General features: G+C 42.7%; 2 protein-coding genes across 8 annotated transcripts in view; one reads left to right on the top strand and one right to left on the bottom strand.

Annotated features, from left to right (window-relative positions):
* LNX2 (ligand of numb-protein X 2) overlaps positions 1 to 3,583 on the bottom strand; it is a 60,845-nt gene extending 57,262 nt beyond the window's left edge. For 2 of the 4 annotated variants that reach the window (XM_075742109.1, XM_075742108.1), the window contains exon 1: positions 3,247 to 3,579. The gene's annotated coding sequence lies outside the window, so the exon portion shown is untranslated. Of the gene's footprint in view, positions 1 to 3,003; positions 3,211 to 3,246 lie in introns of those variants that run through there. The other 2 variants (XM_075742113.1, XM_075742110.1) reach the window with 2 other exon arrangements.
* A 73-nt stretch (positions 3,584 to 3,656) lies between these two features.
* POLR1D (RNA polymerase I and III subunit D) lies at positions 3,657 to 23,342 on the top strand. Of its 4 annotated transcripts, none has more exons than XM_075742116.1 (3): positions 3,657 to 3,796; positions 13,907 to 13,981; positions 21,983 to 23,342. In XM_075742116.1, exons 2-3 carry the CDS (start codon positions 13,965 to 13,967, stop codon positions 22,266 to 22,268), a joined length of 303 nt encoding a protein of 100 aa, XP_075598231.1. In that variant the 5' UTR covers positions 3,657 to 3,796; positions 13,907 to 13,964; the 3' UTR covers positions 22,269 to 23,342. The 4 variants fall into 4 exon arrangements, with proteins under 4 accessions (XP_075598231.1, XP_075598229.1, XP_075598232.1 ...); XM_075742114.1 differs by lacking the exon at positions 3,657 to 3,796 and adding an exon at positions 4,043 to 4,202; XM_075742117.1 differs by lacking the exon at positions 3,657 to 3,796 and adding an exon at positions 4,289 to 4,596.
* Positions 23,343 to 24,193: the final 851 nt, after the last annotated feature.

The following is a 24,193-nucleotide window of genomic DNA, read 5'->3' as shown; positions in this document are numbered from 1 at the left end:
CAACAAGAGACTCTCCCCCTCTTCCAGCTCCTAAATTATTTGTAAAACTAACATCAGTTGAAATACATCTACGAGAATGTAAAGAACTGACATTTATGCAAATTTATATCACCAAAAATACTTTAGAAATAAAAGAGATGCCAGTAGTATTGCAAAGCACGTTGCAAGGATGAAGCCAGCACAGGTGCAGCACTGTAACGCTGCAGCAGCGCTGGGAGCATCTCTTTACGTGTCAGTGGATAAACCAGCCCCTAGTTCCAAAGCAGAAGTCAGCTACCTACATTATCTCATGCAGAATGCAAAACAGCCAGTATGAAAACACATGACATGTTTATCCCATGAACTTTGCAAACATAAATCCTGACCCTGAAAACATTTACATGCAGGCTTAACATTAAGCCTAAGAAAAGACCCACTAATTCCAAAAGAAATACTTGGTTGTTTAAAATTAAACATATGTAAGCACACACATCTACAGAATTGGGGCCATAAAACCCAAAAAGCACACACTGCAACGTTATTAGTTTTTATTGCTCCGCAGACATTATGACCCAATAATTACATAATTTAATACTGATATTTAAAGGAATTTTCATCTTCGAAAGGCACTACAATTTCTAAACAACAAACTCCATTGGCCTAATAAAGCAATTAAGCAGCATGCACTTCAACGGGGTCATGTTAAAATTGCTTCTGCAAACCAAATCAGCAAAGAATTTTCAAATATGAGAGCCAAGCCACTGCTGTACCAAAAGGCAACTCATTTCCTCTCTGGAGCCTTTTACGCCAGGGAGCGTTTTAACACTGAATGAATGCTGGTTTCATATTAGTTACAGCTCTTAATATCTAACAGCTCTTTAAATAAGCAACATCTTGCTGATTTATGACATTAATTTATATTAATTCAATGCCTAGTATACATCACATCCTTACACATTTCACTTTAATATTGTTGGTACCACTTCTTCACAGTTGCTTTCAACTACATTAAAACATTTTTTTAAGAGTAAAGAAAAGTGAGATAAAAAAGTGAGGGGGATATTTTTAAGCATTTTCAAGTGACAATTTTAACTAGAAGCTAACAAACTTCTGCTGGTTTTCAGTGATACAGGCCCATAAATATATACCAAGATTGAGACTGACAGGCTGTTCAGTGCAGGTAAAGCCTTAAAAAAAAAAAAATTAAAAAAATCACTGAGGTCATCAGTGCTTCCACAACAGTAGACTCCAAAACAAAAGCCAAAGCTTGCAATGTCAAAAGCCAACATTTTTGTAATTACAGGTTTTAGTAAGCTTATTTTTTAACCTAACCTATTTTTTAACTTGTCTCAAGAGAACAGTACTTTTCTAGCCAATCACCAGCTTATATTCCTCTTGCAAAGTTTCATCCCTAAATTACAGCTTTATTTATTTTTTTTTAAAATATTCAAGTCCTGTGTTAGGAAATCATGCTGTGTTTGCAAATCTCAGACCTGAGTCCAAGGCCCTGGGCTATCTCTCGCTGAAGTCACTAGCCAGAGTTAAGGGCCAGTACAGTTAGAAATTCAGTACTGAAAACTCTCATTTTAAAATTATGCTTTTTTTTTTTTACTATCCAGAAATTTTAGAATTGTATTAATACAAGCACTTCATAACATTACACACTTTTTTATTTAAAAAAATAAGTCTAATTGGGCACAACGGTGTTCTCTGCAGCCTACTGAATTTGGAGTTAATCATTTTATATAGCATTGTGTGAGGATTCTTCCCTCAGTGAGCTGATCCTTAAAAAAAAAAAAAAAAATTATAAAGGACCCTATTAAATCTTATGGTTCTAGCAACTACACTGTACAGTGACATACCCTCTTTCCATTTTGAGGAAATTTGCTTTAATAAAGTCAGGGCAGCATATGGTACTAACATGTTTATTTTCCAAGTGGTAGGGACACTAACAGAAACCATCTGATGTTTCTTCCTAAGCCTCCTTGATCTGCTGCTGGATTGCAGCTTAGAATAGAGCATTGCGAAGCTAAAAGGAATTGGGTAGAGGAATAAAAAAAAAGAAATCATAATTCAAAGTGTTTATTTAATGAGAGCCTAGCTCAGAACAGTTTCTCTTTTGAACAGAAACTCAAATGCATTTTATGATTTGAAATTTATTTCTAGAGACTATCAAATGTACCCCAAAGCTAATCCATAACAGACATTTTTTATTTTGCAGAGACAAAAACAAACCCACAATATCATGTAATTAAAAAAGGAATTAAATGAAGCTCAGAAGTACTTAATAGTGGATTTCTACAGAAGTAATCAATCAGTGCTATACATTAGGAAACACGGTAAAAAAAAGTCACAAGGGACGGTCAGATTTGTGACTACCACAGCTCCAGCAATTGTTTTCTCAGTCAGTTGATCGAGTACTAATATTCTGACGAGCAACAGTGATCTAAAAGTATGCTTAGTTAAAGTTTAAAAGCCACGAGGTTTTAAGTTTTTCAACCACATTTTCAGTGATAAGAGCCAAGAAATGGGGGGGGGAAACGGAAAATCTGGGTCCGAGCACCAAGGACTAGAGTTAACATTTTGAGATAGCTGCCAACTGCACTGGCTTCAGAGGCATTTTACGTACAGCTCCGAGTTCCTCTGGCGCAGCTGTAAAACACATAACCTGAAACCAGCTCCTGCAGCAGGGGTTTGCTCGCAGCTGTTCCTCTGCCTCCCCCGCACGCAGTAATCTGACTCCTTTTCAGGCAGCAGCTTCTTTAATAAAGCCACACTAAAGCAGCATAGGTGTTATTTAGGGACCCCAAAACCCAGGCGCCTTTGGAGCAGGTCCCCAGCACCTGAGCTCACAGCTCAGCTTTGCCGAGACGCGCTGCGAGTCCAGGCGCAGCCCCCGTTCGCAGAGACCCGGCACCCGCTCTCCCGGGGAGGCCCAGCGGAGAGCCCGCTCCTCCCGGGCGAGGGCAGCGCCGCTCCCGCCGGGGCTCCGGGCCAGGGGACCCTGCTCACAGTCGCGCTCACCTCAGCCCCGCACGGCGGGCCCCGGCCCCTCTCCCGTACTTGTTGCCCTGCAGGGCGGCCCAACCTGGCGTCCGCAGCAGGCCCGGCCCCGCCGCCCCCGCGGGGAGACCCCCGGCGCCGCTGCCACCGCCGCGGCCGAGAGGAGAAAAGAGGGTGCGGCCGCCGAGCTGCCCGGCATCCCTGCCGCCGGCTGAGAGGAGGCTGAGCCGCCCGGCGCCGCGGCGGGGCAGGGAAGTTACTCACCGCCGCCGGCTCCGCGCCGCGCTCTCCTCAGCCGCCGCCGCGCCCCTCAGCCGAGCCGGCTGTGCCCGCCCGCCCGCTCCGCCTGGCGGGAGGCAAACTCCGGGCAGCACTTGGCGGAGCGCGTCTCCGCCGGGCCGGGCCGGTGCTCCCGCCTCCGCCCCGGGCAGCGGCGCGGCCCAAGTGACAGCCGCGCTCCGCCACTCCGGCGGCAGCCCGGGGCGCGGGGCCGGGCGGCGGGGCGCGCCGCAGCCTATGGGAGCGGGGCCGGGGCGGGCCGCGGCGGAGCCCCGGGCCGGGGTGTCCCTGACACTCGCCTGATCGCAGCCCTCCGCGCGGGGCCGGGGGCGGCAGGGGGGTGCGGGCGGGGCGGAGGAGGGGCCGCCGGGGGAGCCGCCCGCGTGAGGCGAGGCCGTGCCGTGCCCTGCCTGGAGACCTGGCCCTGCCCGCCCGAGCCCCGCGGCCCTGCTGAGGGGCAAACCTCGGGGGGCTGCTGCCAAGGCCACTCACGCCTCCCTGACGCTGAGCCGAGCCCGCTCCCGCTACAGCCACGGTGGCCGCCCCACCCTTGCTTCCCCCCCAGCGCGGGACTCGCGGCGCTCCCGCTGCCGGGGCGGAGGTTCATGGTGTGTCCCGCTGGCATGCAGCGGTGCCGGCAGGAGCCCACCAGGCCAGCCGTCGCCCCCGCTCTCCCCTCGGGTGGGGCCAGGTGCGGCCGCCGGTGGCCTCAGGTGCCCGGCGGGGTGTGGCGGCGGCCCCGCTCGCACCGCCCCGGCTCCTCCCCGCCGGGGTCCTCGCCGTCCTCTGCGCCTGCCCCCGCCGCTCCGCTCCGCCCTGAGCCGGGCCGCGAGCGGGACATGGCGCCGGCCTTCGCCTGAGGAGTCGGGCCGTAGGGGAGGAAGAGCGAGCGTCGCCTGCCCTCGCCGCTCCGCCATGGAGGAGGACCCGGAGCTAGAGAGGTGAGGCGCGGGCGGTCGCGGGGCGGGGCCGGCTGAGCGGCCCCGGAGCTCACGGCCTCGGCGGGGCCTCTCCGCCAGTAGGGCCTGGCGTCGCCTCCCGCCCCGCAAGGTCTGGGCAGCGCTGGTCTGGGGCCGCCCGGGATGGGCCCCTGGCGTCTGCGGAGCGGAGGGCGAGCTGTGGGGCCCTGTGCGAGCGGCCGGGGCCCAGCGTTGCCCGTCGGTGCGTTCCGGAGCTGGCTGTGGCCGTGGGACGGCTCCTCCCGGCGGAGGGCCTCGGCTGTCGGCCTGTGGCGGCAGGTGGTCCGGACGGCGGTGGAGAGGAGGGCCCTGAGCCCGACCTGGCCCTGCCCGGCAGCCCCGGGGCCCGCTGTCTGCCGCAGCCCCTCGGGCGGCGGTGAGTGTGCGCTCCGAGGGGCGCGCAGCCAGGAGCTGGCGTGTGCCGTGTCCTCGGGATGGAACGTGGGAGCCCTTGCTGAGGGAGTTGCGATAGAAAATACATCTTCCTATGTAATGGGAAAAAAAATCCATTATTTAAAAAAAATATTACTATTATGATGCATGCTGATACCGTTTAGAAACAAGGCTGAAAAGTGTTAGGTGGCTTATCAGTTAGAAATTGGTGATTAAGTGTACTTGGTAAAACAAAAAAAAGGTTAAACTTCTGTTCTGAATTTGGGTTTTCAGTGTTGGAGATGTGCCACTTGACTAATTGTTCAATTGCCCTGGTTCTTGTATGGAATAATACAAAAATGCTTAGCAGGTATTTACTTAAAAAAATAAAATTGCTTTGTACCTTGCATTTTATTGGGATGAGAGAATTCATCTCACTGCGCATAGTGAGTTACAGTGTTCCCAAGCAAACATTGAGAATGAAAATGCACATTTCTATATTTGGATACTCAGTCACAGCAGGCATCTCTTACTTTTGCTTTAGAAATGGACTTTAGGTGTTTATATCACAGATTTTTGGGGTAATATTCCTATTTGTAGTTGTTGGATTTTTTAAAATTTTTTTTTTGCAAGCTTGTCAGTGAGTAACTGCGCATTTCCTATGGCTGTTTAAAACTGTTATGGCGAAGTGATGGCCAGAGGCTTTCTGAACCGTTCTCCCCATGGTTCTCTCCATTTACTTTTAGGAAACCCTGTCTGAGAGTGCTTATACAAAATAACTTGTTTCTGCTTATGTCTGGCAAGTGTTTTAAATGGGATAAAAGCAATAGCGTTGGGGTGATGGAAGAACTAGAGAGCATAATGCTTTCTAAGAGGCCTTTAATGCTTGGTAAGCTACTTTTGCTCTCGGATCATCAGTTTAATAATTAAAGCTTCTTTCTAGATATGCATGAATGTTATTTTTACTAGTGCCATTCCAAATTTAAACCTTTTTCATTCATAGCAAGTTGAAACCATTTCACTGTTCTTCCATGCTGTCTTCTGTCTGCTATTGCTGTGCTGGGGACTTGGAGTCCTCCAGGCAGGTCAGGGCATAGCTGCTCCCTCGCTGGTTATAGCCGAGTGCTCCACAGACTCCTGCTGATGCTTTCCTTCCCAGGAACAGATCTGAAGTTTTATCCTGCCTCATAGCTTCAAGCTGAGTCGGGATTCTCCGTTCCTTTTCTGTGGCAGCATGGTAGATAATGAGGATGAAGCTCAATATTGCTTAGCAAGTGGTGCACGGTAGGGTTTAGCTGTCTTCAATCCAAGTTATTATTCACCTGTCTGTGCATTTAATTGTCTCTGAACACATTGTAAGTACAATATAGCATACTTAATGATTATCACTTTTTTGTCCTGGATCCACCTATCATTAGTTACTTTTTCATACCCTCAGCATTCATAACAGCTTGTATTATGAGCAGGAATCTGAATTCAGTTCATGCTATCTGCATTTAGATGTCATACTTGACTTGTCTTTATCCTTTGATTTACAGATAATGCTCGTTAGTTTTGTGCTCAATAACCTGTTGATCATAGTCTCCTGTCAGTAGCACAGCGATGGTAGTTAGGTTTTATAATTTTTAAGCCTTTTATAATGTGGCTTTAGCATATAAATAATGACATTTCTGTTCTGTAGCCACAATATTAACTATTTTAGGTAAATTTTTAGGGTTTAAAAATATTTTTTTTAATATTTTCAGTAGTGTCTCTCTTAATTTGGCCTTGTCTTGCAATACACAAGTCATAAATAACAGCTTAAGGTTTTTTATGTGTGTTTGTTAAATCTGCCATAGGGGGGAAAAGAAGTATAACTATTTTCGTGCATGTTTTTTCAGGTCTCAAGCAAATTTTGTGTCCCAGCATTCTAAAGAGTGATCTGTTAAGACAAGTCAGTCTTTTTTTTTTTTTTTTGTTATTATCAAAGCAGAGGTCTCTCCATCTTGCTTGTTCTATTTTGTCCTTACTGCCACATTTTCCTGCTATTATTTTTCAGTTTTACTGCATCTGACTCTCACTTGACGTTGCGTTTGATGTTTTCCTCACTTTAATAGGAAGTGATAGTCGCTACCAAAGCTAAATACTAACTCACAATTTACCATGTGATGTTGCATACTCTGGATTTTAATACTTTAAAAGCTGTAAATACCACAGGTGTGTAAAATAGTAATATTTGCTGCATTCTACTGATTTATTTCCTCTGCTCCATCTCTCTTGGTAACGTTTGTTAGAAGTATGAACTGACATTTTTTTGCTGTGAATTTGCTGGTACATCAGTGAAGACCCAGAGTCTTGAGGTACAGTGTGATTCCAAGAAAATTCTAAGTTAAATTCTGTTAATATATAATTGATGGTACTGTGAAGATATGACCCAAGAGTGAGTAGAAAAAAGAGATTACAAATCAACTACTAGGATCTGTTTTGTTTGTTTCCCCTGCAAGCATGTGTACTTGCTTTTCTTACTTAATTTCGACTAAATATCCTTTGGGATATTACGGAGGTCACCATTTTCATCTCTGTGCAGAAAAAAAAAAATCTTTTTTCCTCCCTCCCTTTCCAAAATTGCCTTCATTGTTGTTCTATGTGTTTGAAGCACAGAAAATACAATGTTTCTCTCAGAATATAAAGAAAGTGGCTGTTCTATACTGTGTGTCCAAATCCTTCCATAATCCCTTCTGTCTTTCAACAGCAGTATGTATTTCACAACCTTGGATATCATACCTTATTAGAAGTGCCTACCAAGCTTGTTTGGAGCATCATTTACTTGAAATTAAGTGTTTTCTAAGGAGATGCTGTTCTGAATCACAAGGAACGCTATAATTCTGTAACAAGAGGCCTGTAGTTGAGCTGAGAATTAATAGTCTAATATTTTTGCTGCATAGGCATCCTGATTACACTTTTTAACAAATAAGCTTTGTGCCTTAGAGAAATTAATTGATGGTTCTTACTATCGTTTTTTAACAGTTAAAGTGTCAGGATTTCATATGCCATTCTTTCCCATATTCATGGCCGAAAAAAAGTGGTCTGCAGGCTAAAATTGCTGTGTGAAATGGAGTGGTATGTTTGCTACTCAAGCTGATGAGAATACAGCACAGAAATGTGCTGCAGATAGCATTCATGGGACTGACAAATACAATATTTAAATAAGTAAGAAACCTGATCGACAAAGAGTGAAAGCATTCACATCCCTGACGTGGAGTGTCTTTGCCTTTGAACAAACATTAGGAAGTTTGTGGCATATTTGTGCCTTTTTTTCATTCTTACTCTTTATGCTGTGGCTTGGGCTTTATTCCTTTCCATCAGTTTTCTTAGTAAGTGTGAGCAGGTAGGACAAACCAGCTCACAGGAGTTAATTATAAATAACACTGGCCTTCATTACCATTCCTTTATTGTAGAAGGCAGTATCTTTAGTCCTTTACTTGACCGAAGGTCTTGATATTAATTATTCAGATGTAATCACAATACCAACATACACTTCTATTTCCAGTCTCACGCGTGGTTAAAAATAAGTTGTATAGTCAGCATAAAACTACATTGAGAAAATTGATTAAAAAAAACTGCTAAATTTTTTCCTGGGCTTGCAGCTTGTTGTCAGGACCTGGAGTGACTCAGGATTTAAGTCTGATTTTGGGGATCACAGTAGCCGAGCAGCCTGGCCTTTGAGCTTCAATAGTAGCGGTAAAGACTGCAAGCAATTATTAGTGCTGTGAAGGAAGATGTGTTTGATAAAGATGTCCCTTCTCTGACTCTGGGAGATGTTGAATATGAATGCTGCCCTCCTGCTCCAGGGCTGTGCACTTCTGTAGCCGATTGCGTGCTGTGAAGCAATTCCAGTAGATATATTTTCATTAAAGTTTTCATCAGGATCTTTAATGAGATGATGGCATGGGTGGAGATGGCAGAGGTTGTTAGGTTATGTGCCGAAAGTTCCCGGGCACACCCACAGAAGACTGAAGAGTGGATGGGGGAGCCCAAACAGTGCCCAGCCCTGGCTTCTCCCAGGCCCATCCCGGGAGCCACCAGCCCATCAGAAGTCCGTCTCCACGAGCCCGGAGGAGCACTGGGCACAGTGGCAGGTGGGAACCCACAGTAAGGACTCAGAGGGATGAACATCTTCTCTGGGCCCCTCCCACGGCTGGGCCCAAGAGACAGCCCCAGCCTCCAGGCATGACACCCGTCAAGATGAGTCAATGCCGGGGCGCCTTTGGGACTTCAGGGTGTTGCTGCCTAGGGTGTGGGAGGCAGGAGAAGAGCATTTTGAGCTTGCACAGGGCTTTATTATGGGATGTGTAGGGGAGGAACCAAGGGTGGGGGAAGGGATGAGTTTAGGTGATTTGGGGAGAAGCAAGAGTGGGAAAATAGAGGAATAAGGGGGTAAAACAGCCTGGTCATGTGTAAAGAGGCTGCCGGTTGGTACACTTGTCTGGCCATGCCCTGTGCCTGATCAGTGCAGTCTGTCCTGTCTTCCTGTGAAATTCCTTTCTAACTCTTTCTTGGGTGAGGGACTCTATTTGAGGGGAGAGGGTGTGCACCTCAGTGCTAGGAACTAGAGTCAAACCATGGGTTGGAGCGACCACGTGTCCATGTTGCGAACAAGTGCAGGTCTGGATACTAGCAGTTGGACTGGGACCCTGGGCTGGAGGGCTGGGTGCCAGCAGCCAGGGACACTTCATGGAGTGAGTAAAACCAAGTGTCAGCCACTGGAGTGAGGTTGGGGACCCATTTATCTGTGCTGCAGCACTGGAGCAAGTGTGGATGTGCAAGGGAGCGTGTGGCTGCTAGTAAACATCCAGTTGGATCCAGCTGGTGAGTGGGTGAATAAGGTGGGACATGAGCGTGTATCTCTGAGCGCAAGACCCACAGGAGGAGCTAGCTGGCAGAGGCAGTGGGCAGTCCTGGCCAGCTGCTGGAGAGACAGTAGGGTCAGGGGCTCTCCAGGGCCGAGACACGTGTCCGTAGACACATACAGGCACATGCAAGACTGCAGTGGTGTTGAGTACTGGGGGGCCTGGGTGGTCCTAGCCAGCTCTGTGTGATGGTCTGTACCAGCAACTGGAGTTGGGCTGAAGCTTTGGGCGCTCCTACACCCAGACAGAGAGAAGAGCAGGATGAAGCTGTTGGTGCGAGCGCTCTGTGTGTCTGTCTGTGATCGGTGTGGCCAGTGGTATATACGTGTGGTGTGCGCATCTGCCTGCTGGCAGTACATTTTCAGCCTTGCTACTGTTGGACCTGGGCACGGAGCTGTGGCTGCCTAGCCTCTCTTGGCTGTCAGATCCAGCATGATGTGTCCTCTCCTAACAGAGTGGTCTATAATTACAAACATTGGGTGGTCTCTGTAATGACATGGTGTTTTCATTGCCTGTAACTGTATCAGACATACCTCTTTATTACCAATTATTCATTTTCCAGTCTATCGGTTTGATTTTTTGGAAAAAAATGATAAAGCTCTTTCCCTGAGTGAGGAAGAGAAAATATCTCTGGTTTTGCCTGACTTCAGAGCCTTTAACATTCTCTCATTCTTCAGGCACAGGTATTTGTGATGCAAGTTGTTAGGATTTATGCAACGGGAGCTTTGCCTGTAACTTTGGAATATAGAGGAAAGAGTCTAATCCCTCAGAAATGTAAATAGGTCTTGAACCATACACTTGAAAATAAAAACATCACTGCTTATACCTTCACGTTACTGTAATTCCACAGCTAAGCTTGATTGCTCAAAAAGGATTGCCACAGCAAGTTTTAAGTGGTGCTTGCTATAAAAGAGTCCAGAATGATGCCAGTGTTCTTAAATGTGCCCCTCCCCCTAATTTTCCCTCCTATCAATCTCCCAGTGTTTGGGTTTTTCTCATGTGAAGGTTGCGTGCTATGTTCCCTTTGCGCATGCTGCTGCTCTTGGAGTTGAAGCTGGCAGCCACAGGACTGTTTGTATTGTAACCAAGCTGTAAAAATGAAGAGAGCAAGGAATGCAGAATCCCAAGAGACCTCTAAAAGCAAATGTAAAAACCTTGTTTGCATAGCTTTTAAGCTTTTGGCTTGCTTGTGTAGAGGATATAAGTTCAATGAGTGGAAACGCATTATTTCAAAGAGGATCTGAGCATTTTTTTCATTTGTCTGTGCAAGTCGAAAGGGCTTTGTAAAGGTGCAGTGAATAAGGCGGATGTTGAAAGACCAATATTAGGAAACAGTGTTTGATAAGAAAGGAAGATGTCAACTGAGAAGGCTGTTAAGATGGATGCCAAGTCAGTCTGATCTTTGATATAACCAGAGGGGGGAAAAAAGTCTCAAATACTTAATGGCTTGTATTTCCTACCTAAGTTAATAGAATTGGTGTCACCATATTAATTTGTTATCATGTTTTCCCTAAAACTGAATTGTAGCTGTTTAAAATATGTATGTGTGTGTGTTTTATTAGTGATTTGTACCTCAGATACTTTGGTTTATGATTGTAATTATAAAATAATGACAGATATAGTGGCTTTTAATCTGCCTCCTGATCAGGTTTCTCAAAACAGAATCACTAAGTTTAGTAACTGTGATGAGTTAAAGTAGGATTTTTTTTTTTCTTTTTCCTCCCTTTCATCTGACATTGCTGTTTGAAGACTCAGGACAAGCTTTTATAAAGGCCACCTTTTCCTGCTGTCATCACTATAAACAAGCTCAGGCTGCTCTGATAGCAAATTCTGGGTCTGGGCAAAAAATAAATTTTGCTATGATTTAATGGAGACCTGTGTATGCAACATCTCCCATGTTGCAGTGGTAGAGCCTGGGTTTCTTACCCCTTTTTTTTTTGTTCTTAGGAGTAGCTGTCCCACATACCGTGAGGCTGTCAACACTGTACTTACTTAGCATCTAGGTGCAGGTAACTCAAACAGGTGACAGCTCACCTGGGCAGATACTCAGTTTCCATGAATGCCCATGCTATGACTAGGTATGCAACACGTCCTTGCGATCGGATGTACGCTTAAAGAAGGATTCTAAGTACCATAAGCCCAGCTGCTACTGAGATCATACTATAACCGTCTGCAAGGAACAGACTTTAATAGACTAGTGTGTGGAGAAGCAATACTATAATTTTTGGTGCACTTTTCTGCTATTGTTTTTTGTGGAAGTCTTGGACACTTTCCTTTGCAAAGCCCTTCAAATGCAAACTCTCAAAGGAAAATGTTATGACCTGTGAGTATTTGCATGTCTGGCACAGATCTCAGCTTTTGCTGGATGGAATGGTTTCCCCTTGGAACAAAGGAATATATATGTACACACACACACACATATATATACACACAGACACATATATATGTGTTGATCAAGGTTTATTTATATGTTGTTTGAGAAATTGTGGCTGATTCTGGAGGCTTGTTTAGGAACGTTTAGCTAAAGTATTGCCTGCTGGAAATTACTATAAAGTGAGCAAGTAGTTCTGTGATAGCTGGTTGTAAATATAAAATATGAAAACTATATTCAAGCAGAATGGCAGAGTAACTGTGGAAAGAGTAGCTATACCTTGGTGTATATTACACTTGTACTCATTTAGCACCAATTTGTTTTCTGTTGCCAGGGAAAACCAAAGCATGTCCAAACCCAATACAGACAGAAGAAAAAGTATGTGTTCATAAAATGTCACCAGCCTATCCTAATGAATGAGCAAATCCACGATCACGAATGTGAAGGGAGCTGGTAAAGGCTTATGTTAAGACCATAACAAACTGAAGAAGGTTAGATCTAGAGTGACAGATGTAGGCTGCTGTGTAATTGCATAATGTTTTCTCATTAGCTACTGAAGGAAATTCTGTACTGCTTATTTTTATTCCCTGTTTCACACATGCAGTGTATGCATTTAAAGCTAAGTCCTCTTGTGTTTTCCATGTAGACTTTAATAACCTAAGTGGTAATAAACCAGTCTGTTAGATGTTTAGAGCCCAGCATTAACTTGTTAGATCCTCACGTGTACCTGCCATTTAAATTGCTTGCTTTTCTTCTCAGACCTGCTTCTGCTATTAGATGATGACTCTTGTCTTCTCTAGTCTCAATTTTGGCTAGACAACAAAATTGATACTCAGGCTTTTTTTTATCTGTGGCAAAGCAGCAAAATCCTGCTATGCTGATAATATCATAACAACGTGATGGGACATGGCTCCCTTGAAGTTTGAGTTGAAGTCTGTTGACTTACCTTTTTTGCATGGTCTACACAGACAATTGTACTATCAAGATGATGACTCTGTTTCTCATATAGTCCAAAGGCCAGCAGCCACTCTGGCACATCATAGCTGGGAGAGCTGAACAATAAACACCCTCTTCATTACCCCGTACCTTCAGTTCCTCAAGCCTTCAGTCTTACCCATGTCAGTGTTGTTAATGCTTAGCGTCATATACTGGGTGTTACGGCCAGGTGCATAGCTTTCCTTTTCTGTCTTGCAGTTATTTTTGGTTGACATATATAGTTACTTACAGTTAACTAACCAAGCTGTTATCTTATGCATTCAAGTTTTATAATAGATGGCTCGCATTATCTGTTCATTGGCTTTTCCATTAACTTCAACCACGTACTGTAGAGCAGTTACTTAAGTTTTATTTGAGATCGAAATTAATTCGTAAAGAGAACTGAAAGACTGACATTGCAGGAGTTATCTATAAATTGCATAATTTACACTCTCTGATTACTTTTTATGTGAGCATAGTTATTTAATTGCTTTAGTGTTAGTCTGGCCAGTTTGTTCTAGAGGATGCTGATAATGTAAAGGTTGGTCATTTTGGATGATGGCGGATCATAGTCACAAAGATGAGCTCTTTTCTTCCACTGTTACACAAAGCTAGTGCAGTTTGACAACTGGTAGTTGCAGTTATTTTACCGTCATCTGACTGCTTGCTATTTTACTGGTGATGTTAAACTGTGCTCAAAATAGGTCTGTTGTGGTTGAAGGACTTTGGGAAGAACCTAAGTGAAGTGACAGCAGGGAAGAACATTCACAAGGTAAAGTAACAGGGACTGTGCTTTTCAGTGTAGTACACCAGTTTTGCACATTTTATTTCTACTTTTCAATTAGTATTGCAATTGTATTCACAACAGCTTTAATTGCTATTAATATGTCAAAATGTTTCTTTTAATCTTGGTGCATAGGAATCTGATTTAAGTGAATTAAGTCACAGTGATTTTGGTAGCCTCTTTATTGCTTAATTCATTACAGTAAAGAAGCTCTCCACTTTATTTACATAAGTGCATAAAGTGGCAACTTCTAATGTTCCACAAGTGCTAACTTTTTTCTTTTTCTCATATTTAGGAAGGCTGTGGAAGAGTTACTTAAAGAGGCAAAACGTGGGAGAACCAGAGCTGAAACAATGGGAGCTATGGGTTGGTAAGTGATGCCAAGAGGAAATGAATGCTATGACTGATGCCAAAATAAATTTTACATTTAATGCGGTAGAAGTCTCTACCTTTTCATTTGCTTCATGTTTAAATAATTTGTCTTCATCCAGGTATTAATTTGTCTGGGCAAAAAATTGAGTCCAGATAAGAAAGAAGTTGAAGTACATTCTGCCTGCGTGAAATTGCTTGACTGAATGTGTTGAGGTCAAAGCAATTGGAAAACTGGGAGTAGCTTCTGTAATAGTGTTTCCTTATAATAGATGGAATTGCAAAGTTTGGATCAGAACCTCATGAGCCAAAATACTGAGTGGCTTCAGTGTGCATGTACTTACATACTGGCTCCATGTTACTGGGTTAGATTCTAAGTTAAAAGAATTCATAGCTTGGCAAAGAAACCTAAACCCTTAAAACAATAAAAATTAAAAATGATCCTCTAGTAGAGAATCCATGTGTAAATTGCAGCCAAAAATGAACTCAAGGTATAATCCAATTTTGGAAGGAGGTATTTTTTTAATACTAAAAAAAAAAAAAACAAACCACCAACCAAAAAACCAAAATACTGAAACCCAGGGGCTAATTTGTATAACAAGTGGGAAAAGAATCACAGTATTTAAATCTCAAGCGAAATACAGTGTTAATTCTTCAATGCAGTATTTTAGTTTTTACGGCTAGATTATTGTGGAATATAATGCATGCAATTGTAATTAAAGAAGTAATAACATGCTGAGAAAAGTAATTAATCTTAAAATAATGCATATGACTTTGATAAGAAGCTATCGGATCTAGGGATGTTCACACAAGTAGTGCACCAGTTGACTGTGTTAAATGCCTTTGTAAATAAGGTTTGGCTTTCTCCACCAACAGTAGTAAAAGATAAGCCTGTGCAGTTAATGAAGTTCTCAGCTGATTTCTTGGCTATGTTTGTTTTAGTAGCTCTGAAGAGATTAAAATAGTGTGTTGCTGAAAAAAGTTAATGTTTATGTTTTCTAAACAAGTTCTGGGTTTTTTGTATGTTTTACCCAGTATTTCTGCTGGGGATGCAGTTTATACCCTTTATGTTAAAATAGTTAAATTGGTTTAATCCCCTAGAGTGGTTATAGCTATACTGATACAGCATGCTTTTACCGTCAGCCTTGCCAAATGGCCAGGGAAACCAGCGCAGATAATTAGCACCGTGAAGTGTTGCATGCATCCAGTTACTGTGAATTTGCAAGTTAATACCAGGTATGGAGACTAAAGATTTCTCTTGGGGGATAACCGAGTGTCCCTGGGCAACTTTGCTGCTGCTTGTGCAGTCTGGAATACCTGCCAGGAGTGTGTATGGGCTTCTACTCCTGGTTCCAGCTACTTCTTATTCCTTATCTGTAGAAGAGTAGTAGTCCTGGCTGTGATGATCAGCTCAGGGTAACATGCAGTTTGCTAAAGCCTGATGCCCAAGACCTGCCAGAGGAGAGGATAACCAAGGGTGACCTCTTCTTCAGAACAGCTGCAGATCCTACAGAGTGAAATAGTGGCTGGCCAGACCAGGGTTGTGTGAAAGGTGTAGGAGGAGAGAATTGTCAAGAAGGCTTCAGGCAGAGGAAGACTGTTGACATAGGGATTGGCATGGTGATATCTTGAACTGAGACTGTTGAAGTAAGGATCCTTTCAACTGCAGAGGAACATGAGGATAGCTATACTGGGTCAACCAAAGGATCCATCTCTGCAATGCCCTGTCTCCATCAGTGGCTGACGGCCAGTGCCTAGGAAATGGAGGAAGAAAAGTACAAGAAAGTAGCCGTACTTCCTCAAGGTCCTATCCCAGCTTCAGGCAGTCTGCAGCTCAGGATATCCTGCACTTAGAGATGATTTTTTTGTATGTGATGCTTCTCCAGGGATTTTTCCCTCTCTGAATTTATCCTTAAGAGACACTGGTCATAATCTCATTTGTCACAAATCTGCTGCCGTAGAGCTTGGCATAGGCTGCTGCATAGCTGGTGTGCACGGCCATAAGGAAGGTATAAAGCCCCTCACAGGCAGGCACCCAATAAATCCTTGGTGTCTAGTTGTGCAAGCGCAAGAGGCAGAACAGCAGCTGGAAGCTGCCACTGCTCTCTTCCCTTTAATATTTTTTGTGCTGTTCTGGTCCTTCTGAACTGGCCCAGCAACTAGGTATTGCATATATACATGGGAAATGAGATAACCAGTAAGATATATGGAAGGAAACTTAACTATGCTCAGTTGAGTATCACGCTTCAGCAAAATGCCATCAAATGTAACTGATGTTACAGTAAATCCTGAAGGGCTTCAGAGATTAGATCTGGGACTAACATGTAACCTTGCAACTGTAAACTACTGAGCGGAAGGTAACTGCTGCTCTGAGCTTTGTGAATACCAAATAAAATGAGCAGAAGAGTTAGCTTGTGAAAATATGTATTAGTAGACCAAATCCAGGAAAGCATAACTGGTAGAAGCAAAGAGACAAGGTCATCACCAGCTTGTCTAAAAGCGCAGTCTTAACAGGTAAAACACAAACCCTTCCTTCCTTGCCAAACTCAAAATGCTTGCAGGTGTGTTTCATGAGGACTTCTGGGATTTCCTCAGCCCTTTGTCAGAGGAGTCCTGGAGGAGAGATGCACAAACCCTGGAGACATCTAGTGTAAGGCCATCAGTCCTGCATTGGCACTGGATAGTTGAAACAACTCAGCCTATGAAGAAAAGATTTGTTCTGTCATCTCTCTTTGGGTAAGGAGAAGCAGAGGCTGCTGCTGCTCATACTTCACTGGTTCCAGTTTATGTTGCTCTCCAGCAGCCATTGAATACGGGAAAATACTTTTCTGGAATCAGTGACATTTGACAGGAATTGGCTAAAGGGTGGTGTGTGGGGAGGTGGCGTTCCTGGGGAAATACATTGTGCATACCATTGCAAAGGAGTCGAGTCTCCTGGTGGGTGTCGATGGCAGCAAAACCTTAGCCAGCAAGCCTCTGAACATTGTTTTGGGACTGCTTTCAGGTTCAAGCCACTGCTCTGTTACTGTCCAGAGCTATTAGTTCTCTGTAGCTCAAGTGCACTGCTTGAAGTTCCCCAAGCACCCCTACCTTACTTTTTACTGTTTCCTTGTGTGAGATAGATAGTCAGCTGCTGTTTAAGCCCAAGTTGCAAGTATCCAAGCTAGCATAGCTGAGAGGTACAGAAAAAATGTACGAAGCAGTCATTCTTTAGCCCAAAGTCTCTGATACAAAAACTCAGCCTGGAAATATGGGAGTGTTGCTAGTATTTCTTCCAGTTTGGGAATGTTTTGCCAATGTTAATGTTGTGTTACAAGTTTGCTGTGGATGACCTGGGTAGGTGCTGCAACCTGTAGGGGTTAGATGCTAATAGTAGAAAGGCTTGTCCCAAAGAGGGAGGTTGGCAGTGATACCAGCAAGAGCTTATGCGGGAAGGGAAATTATCTGAGAGTCTCTGGACATGGAACAACTGTCAGTATTGCCAATGGGCTGCGTGAGCTCTTAGCTGGTTAAGAGTCTAAGCTCACTGGCCTCCATGCTCTCAGGACTGCTTAGATTGGCAGTACCTAGGTCCATGGCAAATTAATCCAAGAAATACTGGATATTCGTATTTGTAGATCTCACATTATTGGCTCTGGTGTATGGACTTGTTCCTTGGATGTCCTCAAGATTCCTGCTCTCAACCCTGCAGTATTTCTAGTTACTGCAGTGCTCCTTTTGTATGTACTCTGTGGCCATAGTGATTCTTGTTGGGGGTTTCCTACTTCCTTATGACACCACATGATGTAGATCATGCTGATGATGTATCTGGTTCAAAGAGAGAAGGGTAAAGGAGGATCCTCTTCTGAAGGTGTCCTAATCCTAAAAATGTTGAGCAAAAGAGAGCAGAATCTGTGGCTAAATCTCAGTGATGCTACTGTGATGCTGGAACTTCTGAGATAAGACACCAGAGCAGCTGTCAGAAAGTTAACAATTGAAGGGCCAACTGGATCCAGGATGGGAAGTTGTGGACAAATAGTGTAAGAACATTTGAATGGTTAGATAAGTATATCCTTGATTCAACAGATGGAATAAATCTGTAAGGTATTGGGTTTTCCATTGTGTGTCTAGGTAAAATCAAGTTAAAAGCGTAGCTTTCCTTAAGTGTATATATGTACATAATTCACAAGCTTCTTATAGCAGTGGAGTTAGGTCCCAGTTTAAGGGGTTGTGCTACAAAAGCTACTGCGTAGACAAGTTCTAGAGACTATTATTTTTATTTTCTCCAGTGTATAGGTATGGTCTTCAAAAATGCTGGTAGCAAGTAAGCTAAGGTTGAACTGAATGTAATCTTCTTGGCTTACTTTAAAAGCCGACCTAAAATAAGATATGGAAAACAAGATATTTTGGGATGGTTTGTTCAGCTATGCATTGTAAGAGGAGATGAAATAGCAAAAAGATGATAAATGTTGGAAGCATTAAATTATTTTTAACCCTATTGTAAACCAATCCTAAAATTTGCTTTTACTCCTATAGATAGCTTTCTGTTCAATGTCAAATCTGTTAGTCAGAAGTACTGCAGAATACAAAATGAAGATGAAGCCGAAGGGTTTGAGAGCACTGGAACTGCAAAATGCTGTATTTCATCTTGTCTTTGAATGGGTATTGCATGACTGTGCAGAAACACTGCAATGTGATTCCACTACATCTTTCATTTGAATGTGAAGAGGAGGAGAAACAGGGCACAGGCAGAGGTTGCAAAGGAAATACGTTAAAATCTTGTGATCACAGCACAGGTTCCCATCCAAAGTTCTGCCAGCTGTATCAGCTGTCAAGACCATACAGAAAAGCTTGCAGTGCTATCCCAGGTGTCCTCTTTTGTGAGATCCCCTGTGAATGGATAACAGCCTGGGTTAGTTGATTTGGCAAAGCAACCGCTAGCTGTTGTGTTTGGGTTTTTTTGCCTTCAGTCCATCTTCTGTTAGGTATTGTATTTTCTGTGGCAGTTTGAAAATGGTAGAAATGTACTTGCAAGTTCATGCATAATCTCTCTTTCCTGGAAAGAACCGATTTATGCTGTACACTGAGGCTGACTGTGCCAAGTCTGTTTGATGTGTCCAGTTGCTCAGCGGAGAAGAGACTGTGGCCCGTGGGACTGTACTCTTGTGTCTTAAATGGTGTCAGCATGTTTTACTGATAAGAAGTTGTACGGTACACTTCTGTGCTGAACTGCACTGCTACATTTGATGGCAAGTGTTGGCTGGAAATTCTGTGTTAATGCACAGAAGTTGGCTTAAAATGTCAAAAGTAGAGTTAAGATTTGACCTATGTTCACAATAACGGATTTAATTTTTTTTCTCAAAACGTGATGTTGACATTTCATCGTTGCATAGTAGAGAGATTTTGGGGTGTGAGGGACTTATCTGTGGAGGGGGATGAGGTTCTGCGGGTAAGAATAGCTTGATTTAGCTTACTGGAGCATGCAAAGCAAAAAGTGAACCCTTACATTGAATGAATAGAGTACAACAGAGCTGGAGTCAGTTTTGTAGACAAGACTGCTCTAGAATTGCTGGTTATGTGCTTGCTTTGGTCACACCTGCAGCTCTGCTTCAGGCACACTTCAGTTTGGAACTTGAATGTTCTTTTAACATGTCTTTTACTTTATTTTTTAAAGAAAAGCTTTTAAAATCTGTTCTTTGGCACTGTTCACTAATCAGCAATATTGTGTTCCACCTTGGATAGGGTGAGCTTGCCTTCCAGCCCTTCGGAACTTACACTGAGAGCAAAGCTGTCATTGAACTGTGTGTTGCAGGATCAAGCCTACAGCAAGCCAAAGGCTTGTGGAAGTATTTTCTCACCATTAGAAATGCTCTCAAAGATATCAGTGGATTAATACAGTTCACTTTTAATCTTCACAGTTCCATATATCCCATGGATATGTGTAAACGTTATGGGCCTGTATATGTGCATGTGTAATGTAGCATGTGCCATACCTCTCATTTCCTTCAAGATTTAAAGGCAGAATTTCTTTTGTTGAAGTCAGGTCAATAAAACCAAGGACTGATGTTTCTCTTTGGTGTCGTAACTTACAGCTGCTCTGTGAAAGCCCGGTGGCTCACTTTTATCACTGTGTGATGGTGAACTAATGGCATCTCTTAGCTGACGCTGAAGCCCTGCATCTCTCATCAGTTTTCGTTCTTAGTATAGCTCAGGCAGCACTCATAGTGCCAAAAAGAAATAAATACTTCAAGAAAGTGAATTTATTTAGGGCAGGTTGTCTCATTCTGGTGCTATATATATTAGTGCTTAATCAATGCATTAGCTCTTAAGAAAAAGCAAGAGGAAGGAGACAAATGTGAAATAGTTTTTGCCTGGACGCAGCCTAGAGAAAGCTGCCGTCCTTGGTAGGAAGCGTTGAGGTACAACAGTTTAATGCTGGCATAAGACATACAGAGGACTTAAATGTTGGCTGGTTTGTGTTATGTCTTCAGGGTAACCTGTGTCATGGCATGTTCGGCACCATGTTCATAGCCAATGTAGTTTGAAGTTAGAAACCCTATTCCACTGGCATACCTTAGCCTTGTATTTTTACTCAGTAGTGAAGTTAATAGATAAATACAGTCTCCCTAAGTTACAAAACAGTTGTACTAGATACAGATCTATACGTTTTTTTTAATGATTTTTTTAACCAGGATTTGAGCAGAACAGTTGTAGATTTAGATGCAGAAAGTTTAGAAAACTCTAAAACTAGCTGTACTGTAGCAATGTGTCAAGAAATACCTGGCAGAAATAAAACAGTGTGGCTGTTCAATGTATAATTCTAAAATGAGTCTCTTACATTCTTTGAGGATTTAGGACAAGAACAATTATCAGTAATGCTTAGTAGGCAGACATGAAACAAACACCATGGTAAATGCCATGTCCAGTTAAAAATTATGAAGTAAGCTAAATAATCAGACATGATCTTCATTACAATTTTCTTTTTGTTCTGATACCTCTGATTATTCAGAGATGTCAAAGGTTTTTAAATGGCCATGGTATATTTTCTACACTTACGCAAAATATTCTGGTAGAATAGATGATCTTAACGTGGTGTTTAGGATTCATTGACTCCATAGTTGAGTCAGTAAGTGGCACTGTGATCACCAACAGCTCTGCTTTTTTAGAGTAATCCTGTAGCTTCTCCATTAGCATGCAGACTCAAAAAATGTTGTGAAGACAAACACCACAGTAGCTCCCACTATAAACAGTCTTCAGCATGATTTCTGCTTACTGCAGGAATATATTCAAACTTGTTTCTTCTCATTCAATTCTTTAAGAGATGACAAATTTGGAATATATAGTATACAACTAGTACCAACAAGATAAATAAAATGTAGACTACTGGTTTACTAAAATTAGCTGATAAATTACGTGCAGAAATGTTAAGGGGCAAGAGGAGAAAGTCAGAAACAATGGAAAAGCATTGGATAAGTATCCTTTCTGTTTAATAAAAAGAAATAAACTATTTTGTTTGGTGGTTGCCAAATATAAATTTAAATGGATGTGTCTCCTGTCTGTGTTGTTATTACAGCTGTTTGGGTTCTTCATGCAAGTGTATCTTTTACTTTCTTTATCTCAGTTCATTAAATAATGCTGACTTTAGTAGATCATGATCTTGTAAACCATTCCAATTTGATTTAGAATATGTTATTAAATATTTGATTCCTGAATACCTAAGTTAAGCACTGTTGACCTTACAATATATTGTCATCCTCTGCTTCCCCCTGCACACACTACCTTGTGAACATCATGTGGTTTTTCACTGTATTGAAGTAAAATAATTTTAATCCTATAAAGAATAAGATAAAAGGAGAATGGAGACAACCTTGAGCATATCTTTCTGTACTGAGAGTTTACACTAGGTGGCATGCAAGGAAAGCCAAAAGCACAAACCTGTCTTAAAATTATTGAAGTTAAAATCTCAAACTTGTTTCAGGATGTTTTTATCTTGTCTTTTGATCACCTTTCAATGTCTTTACAGGTTGAAATGTCCTCTTGCTGGTACAAATAAACGATTTCTTATTAATACCATCAAAAACACATTACCATCTCAAAAAGAACAAGACCAAGAACGAGAGCAAAAAGAAGACAGTAAGGAGCCTGAGCCAAACAAAAGCAGGAAAGAAGAAAAACCAAAGAAACGCAGAATTCATCCATACACACCTAGCTTTCAGGCCAGAAGGCGAGTCAGCTACTCTCCTCCAAGGCACCGAAACAGGAACCAGCACACAAAGGATAAGCACGAAAAGCGATCGAGCAATCGATGAGGAGAGTGACAAGTATGTGTTGTTACAAACCAGGAATGTCATGAAGCGTTGGACTGCAGGGATGTCACAGTTTTTCAGGAAAAGGTGCTGTTCAAAATTGAATTTTGAACTGAGTTGCTTGTGTGAGAAGTAACCTTGAGGTAGCTTTAGAAAACCTTTCTTCAGGACCTTTAAGAGAAAAGCAAAGCGCAGCATAAATCTTTCCGTTGTTTTAGAACAGACATTCCTTTCCCTTTGCTCCATTCCTCTCCTCTTCTGACTAGGCTTGGCCATGGTGATGGAGCGCAATATGTGTGTCACTGTCCAATACAACTCCTTTAGTCATGTCATTCTTTTGGAAATAAATTTAAATTAAGGAGAAATCTATTTATTGTGCAAAGTTGGCAGAACTTCTTTGCTGCTTACCCATAAAGAAGTTTTGCATGTTAGTTTAGTTTTACAGAATCTAGAAGAGAGAAAGCTGGTCAGTGCCTGGCCAAGCACATACATTTTGTATAGAATATAAGACTTTGCTTTCTTTAGTATAAAAAGAACAAATTTGAAATGGACAACGCTGGTTTTGCTTTCCAGGAGTAACTACCAGGAAATCCTGATTTTGCTTGTTATTGTATATTCACAAACCTGTCATAGATGATAATAAACATTACCCCTAAAAAGCCATAACTGCAATAATTGTCTCTGTTTAGACTTCCCTCTGTAAGGAAGTAGTTTGAACAGTCTGTTGTCATGGTGCTTTCAAAACAAACCTTGAAGACAAAATTATCATGTTCTCTGTCCACTGCTAGAAGTTTCCAAGTAAGTGTGTAATATTAGAAATGCAGAGATGATACTTAAAAACAGTCAAATGCTCACTTTCCAAACATGTGTGACAATTCTGTAGTGGTACAGTTCTTAAACTTGTGACTTGGAGCACATAGAATACACATCGGCATATTCCATGTCTCACTTCTGTTTGCGTTACAATAACAAACTTGTGAAATATTTTGTATTTCAGTATTCTCAAAAATAATTGTTTTGAACATAGGTTTCTGGTTTTAAGTGTGTTGACAATAAAATCAAAAATGTTCATTAAAAGCGCTTTGTGGAATTAATGCTTTTAATGGGTTTCTTACCTGAGCTGGGTCTCTGTCCTCTAAGGGAAAGGCGGACCAGTGCTTCGTGGTCTTTCAGTGTTGTGTCAGGGCAAGAGTGCCACCTATAGGCATATCTATACCTCATCTTGCTATATATACTTGCCTGTTGCTGTTGGGAAGATCGCATTAGCTAGGAGATGGGGAGACCAAAGTGGAGATCTGCTGTGGCTGAATTTTGATGCATGAGCTGGGAATTACTCTTCTGAGTAATGGGAAGGTAGTTAAGCTGGTGTTGAGGCCACTGCTGGCTGCAAGGGTCAGTGTCTCCAGCAAAGTGGGATACTTATACATTTCCACTGAGGAATTGGCGGTAGTTTCTCTATTTTCCTGCAGGAACCATAGTACTATAATAGAAGTCCCAACCTTCCAGAAAATTTCCAACTATTTAAGTGGGATCAAGGAAAAAGTAGTATCTTTGGAGAATGTAGGACTATCTTTGGCTTAAATAAAGAGATTTTTGTTTGCAGTCCTTATTTTGCTGGACACTGCTTGTTTTCTCTTTAATAATCATTTTTGGAAGGACAGCACCTATAATACCAGCCAGACTCTGCTGCAGTGACAGTGCTGGACAGATGTGGCTTTGCAGCAGAGAATTCATCTCGCTGTTGGTCAGGATTGGGTCTGGAGATGTTCGTGGGCATTCTTGCTGGTCTGGCTTGCGGTGATAATGTGGTGTCCTGAGAGTTTTCCACACTCAGGCCTTCAAACACTCGGTTTGGGTACATGCTGCTGTTGATTCTACATTAATTTAAGCCAGGCTTTCGGATAGGGGAAGTGATTAGAGTATGTTCA

This window comes from Balearica regulorum, chromosome 1, assembly GCF_011004875.1.
Source record: "Balearica regulorum gibbericeps isolate bBalReg1 chromosome 1, bBalReg1.pri, whole genome shotgun sequence".
Classification (NCBI taxonomy): domain Eukaryota; kingdom Metazoa; phylum Chordata; class Aves; order Gruiformes; family Gruidae; genus Balearica; species Balearica regulorum.
Note: the sequence above shows the minus strand (reverse complement) of the source record. Positions and strands in the feature narration are given on the sequence as shown.

Coding starts and splice junctions, on each gene's coding strand:
- POLR1D (XM_075742114.1), top strand. CDS start 4,177: ATGGAGGAGGACCCGGAGCTAGAGAG. Junction 4,203..13,906: donor GAGGACCCGGAGCTAGAGAG/GTGAGGCGCGGG, acceptor TCTCATATTTAG/GAAGGCTGTGGAAGAGTTAC. Junction 13,982..21,982: donor ACAATGGGAGCTATGGGTTG/GTAAGTGATGCC, acceptor ATGTCTTTACAG/GTTGAAATGTCCTCTTGCTG.